The sequence below is a fragment of the Lucilia sericata genome, unplaced genomic scaffold (genome assembly GCF_015586225.1).
Source record: "Lucilia sericata isolate MDLA Ls3-8-SP2 unplaced genomic scaffold, ASM1558622v1 Contig000053F_arrow, whole genome shotgun sequence".
Taxonomy (NCBI): Eukaryota; Metazoa; Arthropoda; class Insecta; order Diptera; family Calliphoridae; genus Lucilia; species Lucilia sericata.
Window position 1 is genome coordinate 357,335 of NW_023994089.1, and position 20,011 is coordinate 377,345.

The 20,011-nt window shown below is 33.7% G+C and overlaps 2 protein-coding genes across 2 annotated transcripts in view; both read left to right on the plus strand.

Annotated features, from left to right (window-relative positions):
• Positions 1 to 5,635: 5,635 nt before the first annotated feature.
• Positions 5,636 to 6,132, plus strand: LOC119616034. The gene has a single exon (XM_037972178.1). The coding sequence runs from the start codon at positions 5,755 to 5,757 to the stop codon at positions 6,088 to 6,090; it is 336 nt and encodes a 111-aa protein (XP_037828106.1). The 5' UTR covers positions 5,636 to 5,754; the 3' UTR covers positions 6,091 to 6,132.
• Positions 6,133 to 13,478: 7,346 nt separating this feature from the next.
• Positions 13,479 to 20,011, plus strand: part of LOC119616037 (putative uncharacterized protein DDB_G0271606) — a 76,807-nt gene continuing 70,274 nt past the window's right edge. Inside the window, exon 1 of the mRNA XM_037972181.1 lies at positions 13,479 to 13,505. Within this exon, the coding sequence (XP_037828109.1) occupies positions 13,479 to 13,505 (27 nt within the window). The remainder of the gene's footprint in view (positions 13,506 to 20,011) is intronic.

The window sequence follows — 20,011 nt, forward strand, 5'->3', positions numbered from 1 at the left end:
TTATCTAAATGATGGCCTGAAATAAATGTTTAACATATGTTCGAATGTAACAACATACATACGTATGTACATACATATGTAACTACATAATTACTTACATACATTATTATATACCTGTCAAAATCATTCGCATTTCTGTTACATGGGTAAATTAAAAATGTTTTCCTATTTAATGTGTGAAATTTATTAAACTTTAAGAATATAGAGATTTTTATACCCTTCACCACTATCAGGTATTTATAAGTTTGTCATTCCGTCCCAACAAATCAATTCGTGAAAATCATAATAATCGTTACAAAATTTCCTAAATCGGTCCATAATTGGTAATAGCTCCTATATAATCCCTACTTCCGAAAATTACTTAAACGTACGTATTTCATTGACAAAAAGATATATAGCTAAAAAATTGGACATGAGTATATTTTGTTTATATAAAAATTATTCTGCCAAAGTTTTTCCGGATCGGCCCGCAATAGATATAGCTTTATTCCACATAATTCATTAATATATGTATATGTAAGTATATTCGGATAAAATCCGACATGAGTATGTTTTGTGAATTGATAAATCATTCTGGGAAATTTTGTTCGGATTGATCCATTATTGGTCATAGCTCCCATATAAACGCATCATTAAAAAATCACTTAAATTAAATTAATTTAATTTATTAATAATAATGATATTGGGGGTAAAATTCGGCAGTAATATGTTTTGTGTATATATTTACAAATAATTCTCTAAATTTTTTTCGAAACAACCCATAATAAGTCATATCTCCCATAAAAGATGCATAAATTTGTTATGGACTTGATCAAAATTAGTTCTATGATTTATAAAATTAATTTTTTTTAATTAGGCAGATGTCTAGAATTTTCTAGTATTTACGAAAACATTTTATTATTTTATACTATATATAAATAGTTTGATTTTAATTCACATACATATCTTATGCAAAAACTTTACAAACGACGCACTACGATTTGTGGTTTTTATATACAAATAAATTTGTATATGAATAGTGTTTTTATGTAACATGTACCCGCACTTTTAATTTAGATATAAACAAGTAAGAGTGCTATATTCGGCTGTGCCGAATCTTATATACCCTTCACCATAGTGTATTTAAAAATTCATTTTCCCGACTATATCATTATTATAGCAATAGCAAAACATAATGAACAACAACAACGCTAAACGATATAAACACACAAAAAACAAAATACACAAGGCAGTAAAACCAACAGACATCCAAACATACGAAACAAAATACAGAAAAAAACAAAATACACAACGCAATGAAACCAACAGACATCCAAACATACGAAATTCAATACACCAAGAAAACAAAAACAATATACACAAGGCAATGAAACACACAGCCATCCAAACATACGAAATTGAATGCACCAAGAAACAAAAACAATGTACACAAGTTAGAGTGCTATATTCGGCTGAGCCGAATCTTAAATACCCTCCACCAGCTACTTTTATATTAAAACTTTTCTAATTGGTCAAATATTCGTAGAAATAAGTTATCTCATGTCTTAAATAGAAAAATCCCAAGATTTAAACAGCTTAAATCTATTACAATTCCAAGACTTATTGAACACTACAAGCGCAATTTTCTTTATATTTTTATAGCGCTTAGCGATATTTAGTAATTTGCATGTATGCATATGTGTGAAAAATTAAAGGATTTTCAAAATACATATATATAATCTACACAAATTGATAATGCAACTAGTTAAATACGGTTAAAGTGCTTTCAGGGGCAGGACCTAGATATGACCAATTATAGACCGATCGTAAAAAATTCTTTAAGCTAAATTTCTGCACATAAAAGCTTATTTCAGTGAAATTTTATATCTATATCGTAATTAAGTAATAAGTAATGTGTGTTTAAGTGATTTTCGGAAGGGAACCTTGTATGGAACCGACCGCACCCTTGTTATGAACCGATCGTGAAAAATCTTGAAATAGAATTTTTGTATACAAAACTAATATTTGTGGCAAATTTTGTTTCAATAGCTTTATTTGGTAATGAGTAATGTGCGTTTAAGAGATTTTCGTAAAAGGGCCTTGACGAATTATGTATATAAAGACAAAATTTCAAAATTCTGTATATATATCATTATTTGGTAATGAATATTGTGCATTTAAGTGATTTTCTGGAGGGGACCTATGGGAGCTATGACGAATTATGTATACATATAAAGATAAAATTTCAAAATTCTGTATCTATATCATTATTTGGTAATGAATATTGTGCATTTTAGTGATTTTCTGGAGGGCACATAGTATGAGAGCTATGACCAAATATGGACCGATCGTAAAACAATTTTATAGTGTAATTTTAGCAATAATTTTGCTAAATGTATGGATATCAATATTTGGTAATGAATTATGTGCGTTTAAGTGATTTTCGGGAGGGAACCTTGTATGGGAGCTATGACCAAGGATGGACTAATTGTTAAAAAATTTTGAAATAACATTTATGTATACAAAAATAGTATTAATGCCAAATATTTTATGGGTATCACTATTTGGTAATGAGTTATGTGCCTTTAAGTGTTTTCTGAAAGGCACCTTGTATAGCAGCTATGATCAATTATGGACCGATAGGAAAACAATTTCACAGTAATATTTCTCTGTATATGAGCAATACTTCTACCAAACTTTATATTTTGTAATGAGTTATGTGCGTTGAAGTGTTTTTCGGGAGGGGACCTTGTATGGGAGCTATGACCAAGGATGGACCGATCGGAAAAAAATTTCTCAGTAATATTTCTGTGCATATATGCAATACTTGTACCAAACTTTATTTGGATATCTTAATTTAGTAATGAGTTATGTGCGTTTAAGTGATTTTCGGGAGGGGACCTTGTATGGGAGATATGACCAATTATGGACCCATCGGACAAAAATTTCACAGAAATATTTCTGTGCATATGAGTAATATTTGTACCAAATTTTATATGTATATTTAATTAACTAATGATTTATGCGCGTTTAAGTGATTTTCGGGAGGGGACCTTGTATGGGAGCTATGACCAATTATGGACCGATCGGAAAAAACTTTCACAGTAATATTTCTGTGCATATGGGCAATTTTTATACCAAATTTTATATGGATATCTTAATTTAGTAATAAGTTATGCGCGTTTAAGTGATTTTCGGGAGGGGACCTTGTATGGAAGCTATGACCAATTATGGACCGATCGGAAAAAAATTTCACAGTAATGTTTCTGTGCATATGTGTAATACTTGTACCAAATTTTATATGGATATCTTAATTTAGTAATGAGTTATGCGCGTTTAAGTCATTTTCGGGAGGGGACCTTGTATGGGAGCTATGACCAATTATGGACCGATCGGAAAAAACTTTCACAGTAATATTTCTGTGCATATGGTCAATTTTTGTACCAAATTTTATATGGATATCTTAATTTAGTAATAAGTTATGCGCGTTTAAGTGATTTTCGGGAGGGGACCTTGTATGGGAGCTATGTCCAATTATGGACCGATCCAGAAAATTTTTTCTCTGAAAGAATTCTATTGACATAAGATTTTAATTTGTAAAATTTTGTGAAGATATCGACATTGTGACGGAAGTTATTAACAAAAAACCCATTTTCCGGGAATATGTACTTTTGTATGGAAGGTATATGAAATTGTGGACCGATTCTGGCAATTTTCAGCAGAGATCAAGAATTATCTTGTATAGTTTTCGAGAAAATTACATCAGAATGTATAAAAAATGCTTATTTTTTTCGAGGTTGTTTTAAATTTTGATTCATAACTTTTCCCGGTGTAAACCGATTTTGCCCATTTTCAATACCAAACAACTTAGGAAAATGAAGAACATTTTGGGTGAATTTGGTTAAACTCTATTGCTTCGTTTTATCGTGAGCGTGTTTTTCACAGACAGACGGACATAGCTAAATCGACTCAGAATTTGATAAGGACCCAGAATATATATACTTTGTTGGGTCTCAGATGAATATTTCTTGGTGTTACACACGGAATGACAAAGTTATATATACCCTCTATCACCACTGATGGTGGTGGAGGGTATAACAAGGCAATGAAACACACAGCCATCCAAACATACGAAACGAAATACTCAAAAAAAAAAAAAAAAAACAAAATACAAAGGCAATGAATAAGCAGTGTTGTTGTTGTTTATTTTTTATGAAATTTTTAGAGGTTGTCTCGGATTTTTGCTTATATCTCCGTTGTTTATGAACGGATTTTGCTGATTTTAAATAGGAAACTTCTCGAAAGCATGTCTGATAGAATTATTGAAGATTTGGATCCCGAAGATATCTGGGGTCTTCAGAAAACTGATTTGAACAGACAGACGGACATGGCTTAATCGACACCGCTATCTATAAGGATTCAGAATATATATACTTTATGGGGTCGGAAAATTATTTTTTGGAAGTTACAAACGGAATGACAAACTTATATATACCCTTCTCACGAAGGTGAAGGGTATAAAAAAAAACTAAAAATAATCTACTACAACTCATTGAAATAATAGAGTGGCACTACAAATTTTGTATTTTACATATTCTGGTATCATAACTATAAATTATTGTATATTCATTAGGGTGATCATTTTTTTTTTATAGGAATAAGGTTTGTTTGACATTGAAAATGAGTAATATAGTTTATAATTTTTCAATAACATCCGTTGTCAAAGTATATACATACGTACGACAACACTATGTAATGTTGACAAAGTTGTCAATGTTCATGCTTAATTGCCTTCTGGATGTCGGTAAATATATTAAGGGATGTGGACGCCATATTTATTCTAATCCAATTTACACATGCCGTTATTGCTCGGACTTCTGTTTCTGGGTTTTCAATATAGACATTCTATCTGGGATCAACGTTTCAAATTTCCCGACATATTCTGTGTCTGGTATGCAATCAGGCATGTCCGATGATTGTGTATAACCTTCCAATGTATCCAGTATACATTGATTAAAGAGCCATTCGGCTGTAAGCGCCGCCTGATATCTTAAATATGTTTTAATGGGTGGAATATATAGCAACGTTTCCAGAGCATTTGTTGGCACCACTTATACTCAAGCAGCATGTACGCTGTAAGTAGTAGTTTGATATTACACTTTTTGACCAAAGCAGTCCACCAGATTATTGAAGCATAAGCTAGAATTGGTCTAATTACACCTTTGCTGCTCATAACTTTCGAATAAAGATAACAAATAACGATAAAAGTATTTTAGTCCGACAATAATAGGTCACGTGGAGAGTATATATGTACATATATATTTGAAGGCCATTCCAAGTGATAAGAAAGTCTCCATGCTGAGAACGTAAATAATGTTTATAGGGGTCAGCTTAATGTCTTTATGTTTCTCTTCATATTTAAAAATTACGGTTTTGAAATAAATTCTTAAATACAAATAAATTTCAAATTCTTTGTTTTTTTTTAGTTTTTGATAAACAAATTGCACATTTACGACATTGAACTGATAAGAAAACTAAACCAATCTTTTACTTTAAGTAAGTGTTTGAAAAAAAAAAGAACATTATACATACATACTTACATGTGTGTGTGTATGTATTTACGTTTGATTTGAATTTTAGTGCACAACTTCCCGTTTTATTAGTTTTAAAACAAACTTTGAATAGTAAACAACTTTTAATCTCAAAACGAATAAACATTAAAATTAAAAAAAAAATAATAATAATTAATATTAAAAATAAAAAAAAAAAACAATTATGAGAATTTTACAATTATTACTAATATTGATTGCAATATGTGCACTGACAACCCGAGCATCTGTGATACGTCGCGATGTAGAAGATTTCGACGATGGTGATGATTCGATTGAAAACGCTGAAAACGATGACAATTATGGAGGCGATGAAGACAATGGTGATCCCGAAAACTTACCAATAGCTTCAATTAAATCACGAGCTATAGCCATGGATAGGGAATTGTGTCGTGAAATATCCCGCTATCATCCCCATCATCCACGTTGTCAATTTTATTGTGAAAAATTAAATCACTGGATGGGAATGTGTCGTCGTGATAGTTGTCATTGTTATTCTTAAATTAAATTTTAAGAAAACAAAAAAATATAAAATGCACAAATACTCGTACATACCACATACATATTTAATTATTGTTTAAAAATGAAAATATTTTTTCATAATTATTTAAATATACAAAAACTTTATACTTACATTGTTTTCTTTTAATTTCTTTTTATAATTTAAACAAAAATGATAACGTGGAAATCAAGAGATTATAAGACTGTTAAGACACTTAAGGCAACAACAGAAACATTAAATTAAAACTTTATATTTTGACAAGTTTTTATTTAACTTGGGTAATGTTTGGAATTGTGGTTTAAAACTGTTAACGTAGACCGAATAGCTTAGATGTATTGTTTCATTTGGTCTTCTTACACGGTAATGGCAATTTTTATACATGGTTCTGCCGCTCAATGTACAAGGACTTTGCTTACGTACTGGAGCTATCTAAAATCTATTGCTGCCCCGTTGCTAAACTTTCGATATGCAAAAACAACACTTCCGTTTACAACCAGGCAAATGGGTTGTCGGTTCGGTAACAGCACCCCGAGACGTAATTGGTAGATCGAAATATGAATATATCAAATAAGACGAGGACTTGTTCTTACTCACAGATCTGGTATGAACTAAGTAAACCAAGAACATACCCGGACAAAGAAGGATACTTCGACCATGCACCCTTCTCATTCATCCGACACACTCACTACTCTAGGTATACGTATGGGTGAGGCCCGCATACCCCAACATCAATCCGGTATCATGGAAATCAACTCATTTCCAATGCGGGGTATCTGTTGTCTTGGTAACAGACTGATTCAGTGCTGTTGTATGTATCAGTTTTTTTAACCAACATTCTCTTCCCGCGAGTTTGGGTTTTAACAACAATAACCGGAACAAGACAAAGTCCAAAACTCTGCCCTGTATAGGTTTCCTTGGTTCCAGATTAAAACGCTCCCTGGTTCGACGCCAGGCGAAGTCATTACAAGAAAAGGCCGAGGATAAATTTGACTTTACCAGTTTATAGTCCCGACAGACTAGAGGTATTGCCAGCACCCCTTTTCCCAAAGATTTCAATAACACCAAGATATGGAAGATTATTAAGGTTATATGCACCGGGTGGGGGCTATAAAGAGGAATTACACCACCTTGGGTACTACTCGTCGACACAGGTCAATGCCTCTACAATTATATAAAGAAAATATGACGCCCTCATTGCGTCGAATCTTTTTGTGTTAGTCAGGTTAACTATATCAAGCTCCCTTCCGTTTAAAGCTAGTTCAATCGCTCTTTCATTGCCGAACGCCCTCGAGTGGACCGGTACCCATATGATGTAAACATTATCTCTGGGAGCGTAGTCAGTTAAAGTTTTCTTACAATCTTATACAGTCTTAGATTTAACCATATTACCGATATCGCCTTAATTGATTTCTGGCTGTCGATAAATATGTTATGTATATAATTATTGCTCGGACTTCTGACTGCAAGCTAGTGTTGGGATGAGGTGAACGGTTATATATGTCAGTTTCTGCCTCTTCAATATAGAACAGGCCCCCTTTGTCCCCTTGTTTAGAACCATCCTCGTAACAACGGACCATCAGTTCTAGCTGGAATCAGATTTTTAAAGTTCACGACATCCCAGTTGGACATTTCAGAATATAAATATGTTATGTTACTAATATGCGATCGGGTTCCAATGTTTGTGTATAGCGTTCTAATGTGTCCAGTATACATTGAAGACATGTCCTATAATCGCCTTTGCTCAGTTAGTCTAAAGTTATGAGCCGTTTGGCTGTAAGTGCCGCCTCATCTAGACTTAATATTCAGCCCGATTCTTGGAATATAAATTAGTGGCATTTCTAATTATGTGATAAGTTTCGGGGACGATTTAATAGTCTTTAAAATGGAATGAAAAGATAACAATTGAATGTCTTTCTGTGTGTGTATCCTGCTATATTTTGAATGACTTGGATCGATTTTCTATATTATCATTAGAAGCGTGCTTACACACATACATATGTACATCTGTATTTATTTATAGTGGACAATATTAATGAATTCACATGCTTTATGTCTTATTTGTCCCTCTGTACAATGTTTTATTCTTCGACATAATTTAAATAAACATTTACTCCAGGGCATATTGTTGATATGTTTTCGTTCATACGTACACTTGTCTTTATTATTAAACCGAAAAACTGGGTGTGGAATGAGTAAACCTCTAGTACCCATAAGTATTTCCTACAACTTCTATCGTTTCATACTCCATTCCCATGTGTTTAATTAATGCATGTTGTTGTTGGTGGTAGTGGTGGTGTTTTAATTTAATAAATCTTAATAACATTGTAATTTATTTATTCGCATCTTAATTATGTGGTTAATGAAAAAATTGCATGTAAATAAAACTAAGGGGTTGGACTATGAACCTTATAAACTTTGTAGGACAACACCCCATAATCAATAATTAACGTGTTGCTTTTTGGGTAGGTGCTGAAAGTAAAGTACTTTATATAGAAGCTAATTAAGATAAAAATACATTTTAAGGATATGAAAAATGATAATGAGATATTGACCAAATTTCCATAATGTTTTTTTTTTTTCAAAAATAGTTTCCCGGTAGCAGAACAAGATAACAACCAATTAAGTCAATTTTAAATTTATGGCTTTTATGTATTTTTCACATATTTTACAATCAACTTAAAACCCGAATTAAATTACTTGTGGGGTAAATATCTGCTGAAAATAATTCCCACTAACAAAAAACACACACATAAATACAAACATTGCCCTGGCCTAAACCGAAACAAACTCAAGTCAATGCCATTAACAAACGCAACATTGAATTTATATGGACGTTTTAATTCGAAACTCATGTAGTAAATTTACAATTACGTTCGTTTTGTTTTTTTTTTTTTTCACCGAAACACAAAGGAGTGAAATACTCTATTACATACTATTATTATCATCATCTGTAAGAAAGAAAACCAGTTGCCAAGTTTGATTATTGATCAGGAAATGAACTCATTTCCATAAACCGTATTAACACACAAAAAAGAGCCAGTGGCTATTAATGTATTGTAAATATTTTTTTCTACAAAAACAAAAAAGTTACCAGATTGCAGAGTGCACAAATGTTGCATAATTTAAATATAAACTTACTTTTTTGCACATTGTCATTGCAACAGCACCAGTCCCAACAACAACAACAACTAGTTTAACAATACCAACAATCTAAATTAGAAATAGCAATTGAAAACTGGTGCTAAAATTTCGCCATTTTTGGTCTTACGTGAATGCGGTTTATACCCTACATATGCTTGAATCAATTGATTACGATTTAGAGATCTGCAATGTAAATTTTCTATATTAATATGTTTAATAATAGACCGAAAAACATAATTAGGAAAGAATTAGGATCCTCTTCCAAATACTTACTACTTAGACCTATGACGATAAAGGCAGACCCAAGATAGAACATACCAACCATCAAATTAAAGTATGTTTTGTAAATTAATGTTAGTTTTATAAGAAGGTCCTATATATGGACTTATGTAAGTCTTAGGTTTAATGTGTACTTGCGCCTAAACTGACACGATGCTCAAAAAAGCGAGATCTTCGACTTAGGCGCGAAAAAGCTCTACACGAGCATCACCTTCGTACTAAAGCTCTGGCTGCTTCAAGAGGCAACAAAACCTTTTGGTCATTCTTAAAAAGTATAATGGATAATGCTAGTTCTTCAATTCCGATGCTTTTCAGGGACGATCAAACATTCAACGACCCGGTAGATAAAGCTAACCTTTTAGCTGAGTTATTCGCAAGTAATTTTTGCTTGTCGGAAAGCGATCAACCACTGCTCGAGCTCGAAAGGGTATCAGTAACTACATATTCCTAATATATTTTTTTGAGCGTGCCGTTAAAAACGTTTTAGCGGATCTCAGCATAAATCTCCTGGACCTGATGGCATACCGGTATTGGTCTTGAAGCAGTGGTCTTCGACGCTAGCTCGTCCATTAGTTAATCTTTTCATCATTCTATACCATAGATTGCTAATGCTAATTTCTAAAAAGGGAGAGGCTAATAACCCTGAAAATTATCGCCCATTTGCAAATTTGTTCTGCACCTTCCAAAGTTATGGAAAGTATGGTTAATTGCCATCATTTCAAATATCTAAAGACCAACAATTTACTTAACGACTGCCAGTATTGCTTTAGTAGAGGTCGCTCTACGGGAGGCCTCCTGGCCTTCTTTTGGAGAAATGCTGTCATTCCATTCACCATTTTGGCGAAAGTAAAGTAGTGGCTCTAGATATTCCAAGGCGTTTGATAGATTGTGACATGGTGCACTTGTATCAAAACTAATTGCATTTAGTGTCGGTAATAACTTCACTCGATTTATTTCGAGCTTTCTCAGAGATCGTACCATACGAGTTGGCCTTCCCTTCAAACGAATTCAATATTAATTCAGGGGTACCGCAAGGCTCCGCTCTTTCCCCTAACCTATTTCTTGTTTTCATAAATAGCCTTTTATGTTAAAATTTCAAATCTATCTACTCTTTTGCCGATGACAGCAATATCTGTCATTCTTATTCATTCAATTATAGGCCAAGGCCTCTAGAGATTGGGGCAATGAGGCGCAATATGAATGAATCGCTCAATCACGACTTGATAAAAATCTCCGAATGGGATCATGTTAACAGAGTCGATTTTAACGCCCTGGAAGACTCAATGTTGTTTTTTAACACATAAACGCATGGCAGGTAATATTGGCCCATCCATACTTATGGGAACACACCAATTTGTGATCGTTTGGCCAGTGCGATCGCACAGCACATTACATGCAAAATTCATTCTTCAGCCACACTGTTCGTACGTGGAACAAACTTCCTTTAGATGTATTCCCCGCCACTTTCGATATATAAAGGTTTAAATCAAATGTCCACAAACACTACTCCCTTCTATCCTCCCTCCCACAACTTATTTTCCTAGTTCCAGCACAATGCACTGCATGAGGGGTCATCCCCTGAGTGCTGGTCTAAGAAAAAAAACTTATTTCTGTCGAATTTCACACCTCTACTTTTCTTTTAAAGCCAGTCATGATCCAATTATGGACAGATCCTCATAATATTTGGTAAAAAGGTTTTGGTTCCTATAAAACATGTTTTTGTCGAATTTCATTTTCTGAAGGTAATCTTATATGAGGAGTAGGTTGAGTGATATAAATCAAATTTAGTAGAGAGATTTTTGTTCTACCAAAACTTGTTTGTGTCGAACTTCATTACTTTATAATTTTCGGTAGGGAAACTTTTATGGAGGTAGGGCCAATTATGGTCTGATACATTGCAATATAACTTTTGGTTGCGTAAAACCGATTTGTGCAAATTTGTAACAGGAATTGTATTCCGAACGGCCACAATGGGGGCTAGTTGAAATCGTGAACCTATATATATGTATAACTCATATTGGTTTCAAAATCCTTTACAAATCTTCATTTCGTTGGCCTGTGCAATCATTGCTTCTGAATATTTAGAGGCAGCAGATGAATACTAATAAGTCTGTTTATCGTTTTTAATGGGAACAAAACTTTAACGAGAACAGACCTGTGGCCCGATCATTACGAAATTCGGCAGTGTAATCAGGGCATGCACTCCTTTTTGTCGGAATACTTGTATATTTTAATATAATTCTGAGCTAATTGTCCTATTCGGGGTTATGTGTTTGTAGGCTAGATCAAATAATGGTCTGATTTTAACCATTTTCAATAGGCTTCCTATACCTTGTGTCATGCTTTACGGACTCATCGACTCGGAATAGATTTTTTTGAAATAAAACTGGTATTTCTAAACGGCTAGTTCGATCAGGATAATATTTGACATGAGCGTAGCCAAGGGAGTCATGTAATTTTTTTGTTTCCCGATTTCAAAGGTTTTAAAAAATGAATATAATTCGGAAATTATAAGAGACGTCTGGAGCATTTGTTGGACATGGCTTAATCAACTCAGAAAACGACTCTAAGCCGATTGCTCTACTCTAAGGATTAGGTATAGGATCAATATTTTTGTGCGTTACAAACATCCTCATTATAGTGGTGTAGGGTATAAAAATCTACTGGTCCATAAAAACGAAATTGAAATCTATATAAGTATAATTTATAATAACTCCAGATATATTTTATATCAATGTACATACATATGCAAGTATGTGTATACATCTGATTGCATACCCGCAGCATTATGTCTGTATGTATTTTAGATGATTAAACAATATCGACTAGTTGTTTAAAGCACAAAAAACACACACATATTTGGAATAATTTCTGGTTACGCAAAGAAAACATACAACAATCAGCAACGAACGCATTAAATAGTAAAAACATTTATTTTGAACTGGACGGAACAATGGAATGTAATACAATACTACATAGTACTGCAATACTACACAATCCTGTGTCCAAATATTTATTACTTTTCAAACAACATACAGCCAGCCATGTAACCAACTAGTTGAACTGTCAACTTAACAAATACTAGCCTTCCTGCCTGCCTGCCTTCCAACCAAACAACCTGTGTGCTAGCCAAGTAAGTCAGACAACCAGCCAGCCAGCCTGCTAGCAACCCATCCATTCATTCAGTCAACCATCTAACAGGTTTTTATCCATACAATTGAATCACTCTAATGTGTAACGATGACAACACGCAATCATTGGACTCCATAGTGATGCGGAACAAAAGCACTTAACGATGGCGTTGGTTAAATTTCGAACTTAATTGTACCAAATTCAGTTGTTTTAACGACTTTTTTTCTATTATTGTGCAAAGAGAGAAAATAACTATTGCCAGATAATTACAGCAGCTACAACATTACATTTAAACACATGGAAAATGTACACTCTGTTTGAGAAAATAGCCAACAATACAAAAGTAGATAAATTGTTAACCGATAATAAACATTAAACAGAATTCATTTCAACATTTACACCACAACATTTCCCCTAAAATTACATTCAATTTTGAATAGTACAAAACATTGCCATTGGAGGCGAAACTTCACCTGTAAATGATTTTTTAATGTAGCATCGTTGACTTTTACCAAAAATTGTTTTATATCCTTTCACCCATACTGAAATGTACGCTTAACACTTGCTAACAATACTAACAATTTCAAATTTACAGTGGACATGGAGTAGGACGCTTGGTTTTCATTACAAAAGTCTAGTAATAGAAATCATTGTTGATTTTATAAAGCTTTTTTGTTAAAATAAAGGATATAAAATAAAGGATATAAATTACGAAAAGGACTCGAACACTTTAACGACAAACTCATAAGGCCTCTTGGAATAATGAAATGGTGGGTAGATCCATAAATATCATATGGGACGACTTTAACGAGAGCAGGACGAGATGCCTTCTCAAAATGTGCAAGTCTGAGGTTAGTATAATGGTAAGTATTCCGAGTGGACACGGGCACAGCTATACAAAATTGGATGTGCGGATTCAAACGAATGTAGAGAGGACACTGAAACTCTGGAGCACTTTCTTTGTAATTGTGAAGCCTTTGACGAAAATTCTTAGGAATTACGCTCAGGCAAGTGAGTTTCTGAACATCGGACGATATCTAACCTAACCTAGGTTAGTTTATGTTATCACAGGTTTGTAAGAATATCTGTTAGAAGAAAAGAGAGATAGAGATGAGCAGAAAAACAGAGAGAGTAGCAAAGAGAAAGAGGAGATGAGATGAAACTGCTGAGGTGAAAAACCAGGCCTAAACTGCCATGGATAATTAGTGTGAGTAACAAGGTTCACACCCATTCTGACAAATTTATGAACGCCAGAAGACGTTCCAATTGAATATTTGACAATTCGGATAGATCGCCATAATATGCCGATCCAAGCGTCCGAATTCGGGTCTCTGCCAAAGCAGGACAATCGCAAAGAAGATGAGTAATAGTCCTCATTTTGACAACTCCTACAGAAGTCGTTGAACGGGAGACTAATGCGTCTAGCATGATTACCAAATTTACAGTGGCCATAATAATAGGCCGATCCAAGCGTCCGAATTCGTGTCTCTGCCAAAGCAGGACAATCGCAGTAAATGAGTAATAGTCTCTTCTTTATCCTCATTTTGACAACTCCTATAGAAGTCGTTGAATGGGAGACCAATGCATCTAGCATGATTACCAAATTTACAGTGGCCAATAACTATCAATATCAGCCTACCTAGTTGTGGTCTTTGTAGACCATGAAGATATTTGGACCTGTGTGGATCCATTTGTGCCCACAGCGCTCTAGATGTTGAGTACGTGTGTTTACGCGACTATTTGTCACGACCTATAAAGAGGCAGTTTCAGTGATCTGCCTCTTTATTGCGAGTAGTGGAACACCGTAAAACTGATCTGATTCGTATGTCTCGCCATCTCATTAAGAGATGTCCGGCATTCATGGATAATACTGGATGTAGAAAAGAGATTTTCATACCAAATTCCTCAATGAAAGTGCCACCACCAACTCCTTTCGTCGTCTTGGAACCGTCTGTGTACATCCGGAATCAATTATTTGGCGGAAGGAGAGATACAATAATCAACAATGTACTGATTATTCGGAATAAGATATATGATCTTAGCATGGCGTATTAAACAGTATTTCCACTTACCAGTTAAACTCAATCTGACCGCAGTTGTCATAGCCAGTTGTCTGGCTAGAAGGTCGACCGAGAGCCAGTTGAGCATAGTGAACAACGCCTTTGAGGGAGTCTTTCTGAGAGCGCCCGTGATATGAAGTGCAGTAGATCTCATATCCTTTTCTAGTTGTTGTCTAAGTGTTGCTTTTTCAACCGCCTGCCACCAGATAACTACCCCAAACAACATAATTTCTTGGATTTATACACCAGCATGTTCTTATGCCTAACCTAATTTTGAGTCGATTACTGACTTTCTCTGCTAAAGCCAAGCTTTCGTTCAAATATCTTAAGAGGGATATTTTTCCTGATATTATGTCACTCAGGAACACTGATTGGAAAATTCTAAGGAACAACGTCCAGTAAACTCAATTTCTGAACATCGAGCTATCAATTCTTTCATATATCACACCTTGATGTATTTCTCCTTTCAACACATTAGACCTAATAATGTAGTGGCATCCAATCATAATTAGACCGGTTGAAATTCTAAATCCATAGTTTTTTATGAGGAAATACATATTAGATATAATAAAATAGGTTTGAAAAAAATTTGAAACTTCAACATGGCTTCAGTCTAAGAACCGAGAATTTCGATTTTCAAATGATGTACTTCTTCCATAATGAATAGATTACATGTAGTTTTTGCGTCCGTGGTGTTGCCATGAGGTCCAAATAGAAAACTTAAACTCTAACTGTTTAGAAGTTATGAGAAAATTCTGACTAACCGTTTAGAAGCTACAAAATTAATTGCCTCTGTTTTTCCCTCGTTGTTTGGATGACAAGAATATGTAGAGCACTGACGTTCCAAGTTATACAACATTTTATATATAAAATTCGCGCTGTTATAACTTCTAAAAAAGGGCCAATAGTTTTTTATTGGTTTATAATAATCGGGCATATATTTGATCGTGGTTTACGATAAATCTTTAATATAGGAATTGGATAGTCGAGGCTGTTAACGGAACGGAAAATATGAAGAGCAGGACTATTAATTCATCATTGGGTATGGTTAATTTCTTTCAATAACTGATCTCTTAGAAACTGAACCTCCTTGTTTCGAAAATCCAACATTAAACTCAACACTGTGCAGCGTTTCTAAACTCAAATCCAAATGGATCATCGTTCTACTTCAATTAAAATATCATCCGCATTATATTTCCTTACCATTTTCCCCCTTCAGCATTCATCTTGTCTGGTATTTGCTAGTAAATCTAAACTCCATATAGAATTTTTCACCAAAAACATAAAATAAAAAAACGTTTAAAGGAGCCGAAAAGGACAAAATACGTAAAACTTTATTTCAAATACTTGTACCTCTATCATTACCACAGGCAATTGGCTTTCAGTACAAGTTTAAGTGAAGGAATGAATTGCAAGTACGACAGCAATGAGTTTGTTTTCTCTCATTTTTGCATCTGAATTGTTGCAAAGTTTTTACTATATAGCGTCAATTTTGGAAGCAAGCCAAAATAGAAGATGAAAAAATACAATACTCGTTGTGGAAAAAAAAGTATGAAAAGTTTTCTTGAGTTAAGCCAACGATTTTTCACGCTGAACTGTAAACAACCACAGGCTGTTTTAACGAAATTCTCAACGCAACAGCCAATCTTCTTCTTATAAATAGCGTCTTTTTATTCTGGTTTATTTGCAATACAATTCATTCATTCTTTCGCAACAGAGCCAACAGCATCAAAAACAACTCAATATAATTGGCTCTGATTAGTTTTGTTTTCTTTATCACCCTACAGTTCGCGAGAATTGAGTGGACATATTGAATATCAGGCTTGGGGGGTAATGACTACATTTTCAATTACAATTACATTTGAAGTAATTGTAATTGAAGCATTACCAATTACAATTACATGTAATTGAAGTTTTGCCAATTACAATTATTTTTAATTGTAATTGAAGTTTTGCCAATTACAATTACTTGTAATTGTAATTGAAGTTTTGCCAATTACAATTACTTGTAATTGTAATTGAAGAAATTCCAATTCCAATTACTTGTAATTGTGAATTTTGTTCCTTATAATTACATGTAATTTTTAATTAGTAATACCTTAATTACAATTACGAGTAATTGTAATTGAAAATTTCAATTACAAATACAAGTAATTGTAATTGGCAAAACTTCAATTACAATTACAAATAATTGTAATTAGTTATTTGTCAATTACACATTACAAGTAATTGTAATTGGAAAAATTTCAATTACAATTACAACTAATTGTAATTGGTTATTGTTCAATTACACATTACTTGTAATTGTAATTGACCTTGTAATTAATTACTTTGTGTAATCATTACCCCCCATGCCTGTTGAATATAGACTTAAACAAAAACATGGTAATGTCATGTAGTTTTCTTTTTAATGACAACTACATAACGTCTGCATTACTTAGAAGGAGTCTAGTAATGACTTACAAATAACTATGTATGTACTTACTTTTTACCCTTGTGTGGAAACTATTGGCAGAAGCTATTTTTTCAAAAACAAAACTACCTACTCCCCTCCTTATAAGCAAGCGATCATGGTAAGTACTTATTTAACTCCCTATTTGTAAGCGTGCGTGGTAAGTACTTGCTTGCAATGTCTTCGCCGTGTTAAAATAATGACTTAAAATAATATTGTGTAAGTAAATTGGATGGAAAAGATTGTTGGTAAGGACTATTAAATTCTTTAAATTTAGTTTTAAAATGAAATTGTATCTCCTTTTGTCGTTGTCCGCCATCATGCGTAGCTCATTATTAAATCGTCTCTTATCCATTCCCCAGTGTCTTTCTTATATTTTTATTTTCCTTTTATACTAATTTTCTTTTTTTATTTCTTCTGGGATTTTTATATTCAATTTTATTTTCGTTACTAATTTATATTTTGTTGGCGACTAATTTAAAGTCGTATGGATTAAAAAGTTTAATATTTAATGCGACTAGAAGAGGAAATTTCATTTTACATTGTTTTACAACAATAAACAAGTTTCGACGGATGCAAGCGAATGCCTTGCGGAGGTCTACAAGACCGAAAGAGTGTAATAATAATAATTTAATATAGACAATTTAAAATACAAGAAATAATAAAATATTAGAAATAAAGGATGGAGCAAAAAATAAATTATGTTATGATAAATACATATGTACATACATATGTATGCATGTATTGTGTAACAAATGTAAGTGGATAAATTTTGAAAAATGAAATAAACGCTCATATGTCAAAAGTATGTAACATTTTACAATATTGTTAAATGTTTTATTTTAAAACATTAAAACATTTTTAATGCGGAAGCAGTGAATAATAGACCAGTAAAATTTAAAACTTCCACTTGGATGTTATCCACATGTTTTTAGTTTAAGAACTTTAGCATGTAGCCAGCAAGATTCTGCAGGAGAAATGTGCATATCTAAAAGAAATTTCAGAGAAAGAGCTTTACATTATGTTCTCGGTATAAACACTAGACAGGAAAGAATAGGTGAACTGGTGTTCTCATATCACAAACGCTTGGCAATATCGAATACATTGGATGTACGTCGGTTATAATACTTATTTTATCAATTTTATCATATGGTTCAATAGTCTAGTAGAAGGTGGTGACCAAAGACTACCATAAGTCAAGGGCTCAACGCCACAGGTTAGTCTGGAGGCAATGCGAAAAGTACATTTTCCCCGGTGAAATGAATTAAATCTCCATCTATTGGTGATAATCAAATGTGTCCTTGGTCTCTTCTTGGAATAATTTGACATGGGGTCGTAACAGATCCAGTTGCTGGTAGGACTTTGTTCTAGGTGGTCGGTTGGTTGAGGTTCATTCGGGATCTACGTAGTGACTGTGGTTTAAATCCAAATTCGCGGTGAGAGAATGTTGGTTTAAGGACTGAAATATACAAACGCCGTATACATACATTCATACATACATATGTCTGTATTCTCTCTCCGGTGCTATTGCCATCTAAACCGATGCGATGTGACAGAGCAACTTATGTTGGATTATTGAAACCTTTGCAAGTATAAGTCGGGGAATTGTAAGGTAAACATTCGGTTGTTATGTGTAATTCCGTGGAGTAGCTTTTAGCGTTGAGCATCTTTTTTTCCCGACGTGAGACTAGTGTGCCTTTCTATTTCATGGAAGTTCTCGGTGCTGTTGTCATCTCAACTGGATGAATATTGATATATGCTAAGCGACTAATAGTTAGAGGCCGTAATTCAACCTGTCGGGGCAGTTATTGGGTTCGTTTTTGAAAATTCCTACTTCCTTTGACACATGTTGACATACAAATCTATTGTCTGTGTATTTCGGTCTACCAAAAAGGTTTCTAGTTGCTGTTACTGAATTAACTCTGTGATCACGGTCCATCACAGATTAATGCCCGAGTTTAGTGAACTCCTATCTATTAATCCAACTGGCAACTGTCTCTTCCATGTCGGGGTATGCATTGGGATTGGTCTCATACTTTCTGTCACTCCGCAACGTGATCACTTGGCAAGAGATTAGATAGTTCGAGTACTTTAGCAAAGAACCGACAGAACCATGTACAAAAATTGACACCTGAGTAATCTTCATTGAATTCACTCGGGGGCGCGTGGGACACCGTCCCAAGTCCACTCAGTAGATGAAAGAGACCGTGAACTAAGGTCGTCAAGGCAGGTATTTACGTTAAGCACTTCAATATTGTTCTTTTCTTATTACCTATATCAAATAAAGTTCTGATAAATTAGTTATTAGACATTGAGAACCGGATGCATTGCTCTTGGCTGCCTTCTACAAAAGGTGGTGATTTGAGTCAGCGGGCGTATTGTGTAACCAATCATTGACTGGATTTTTTGAATCGAGCTCCAAAAAGCGAGACTGTACTGCAAATATTTCCCTTTGGAATGAAGCGTTCTCAGTCTGCACTATCCTATTTGAAGTAGTGAGTTTGATATTCACCAAATTGCAAGAAACATTACACCGTACAACAAATTGGGAAAAATTGTTGCACACATGAGCAAGACCATATACATACTTGATATAGTTAAACTACATTTTTGGTTTTTTATTTTATTTTGTTTGAAAGGAAGAGTAAGTATAATTATATTTAGCTTAAATTTGGTTTGGTCTAGTAGGTCAATATAGGTATCGATTGAAAGAGGAGAATAACAGAATTTTTACAAATAAAATAGTTTTAAAATGTTAGAATAAAAAAACTAAAAAAATGTCCTTTAAAATTTTAATCCTTTAATATCCTTATTTTCTATAGTCAGTTTTTTTAGAAAAAAAATATATGTTATATTT

What these genes read in the sequence shown, in the direction of transcription:
- LOC119616034 (XM_037972178.1), top strand. Translation starts at nt 5,755, where the DNA reads ATGAGAATTTTACAATTATTACTAATATTGATTGCAATATGTGCACTG.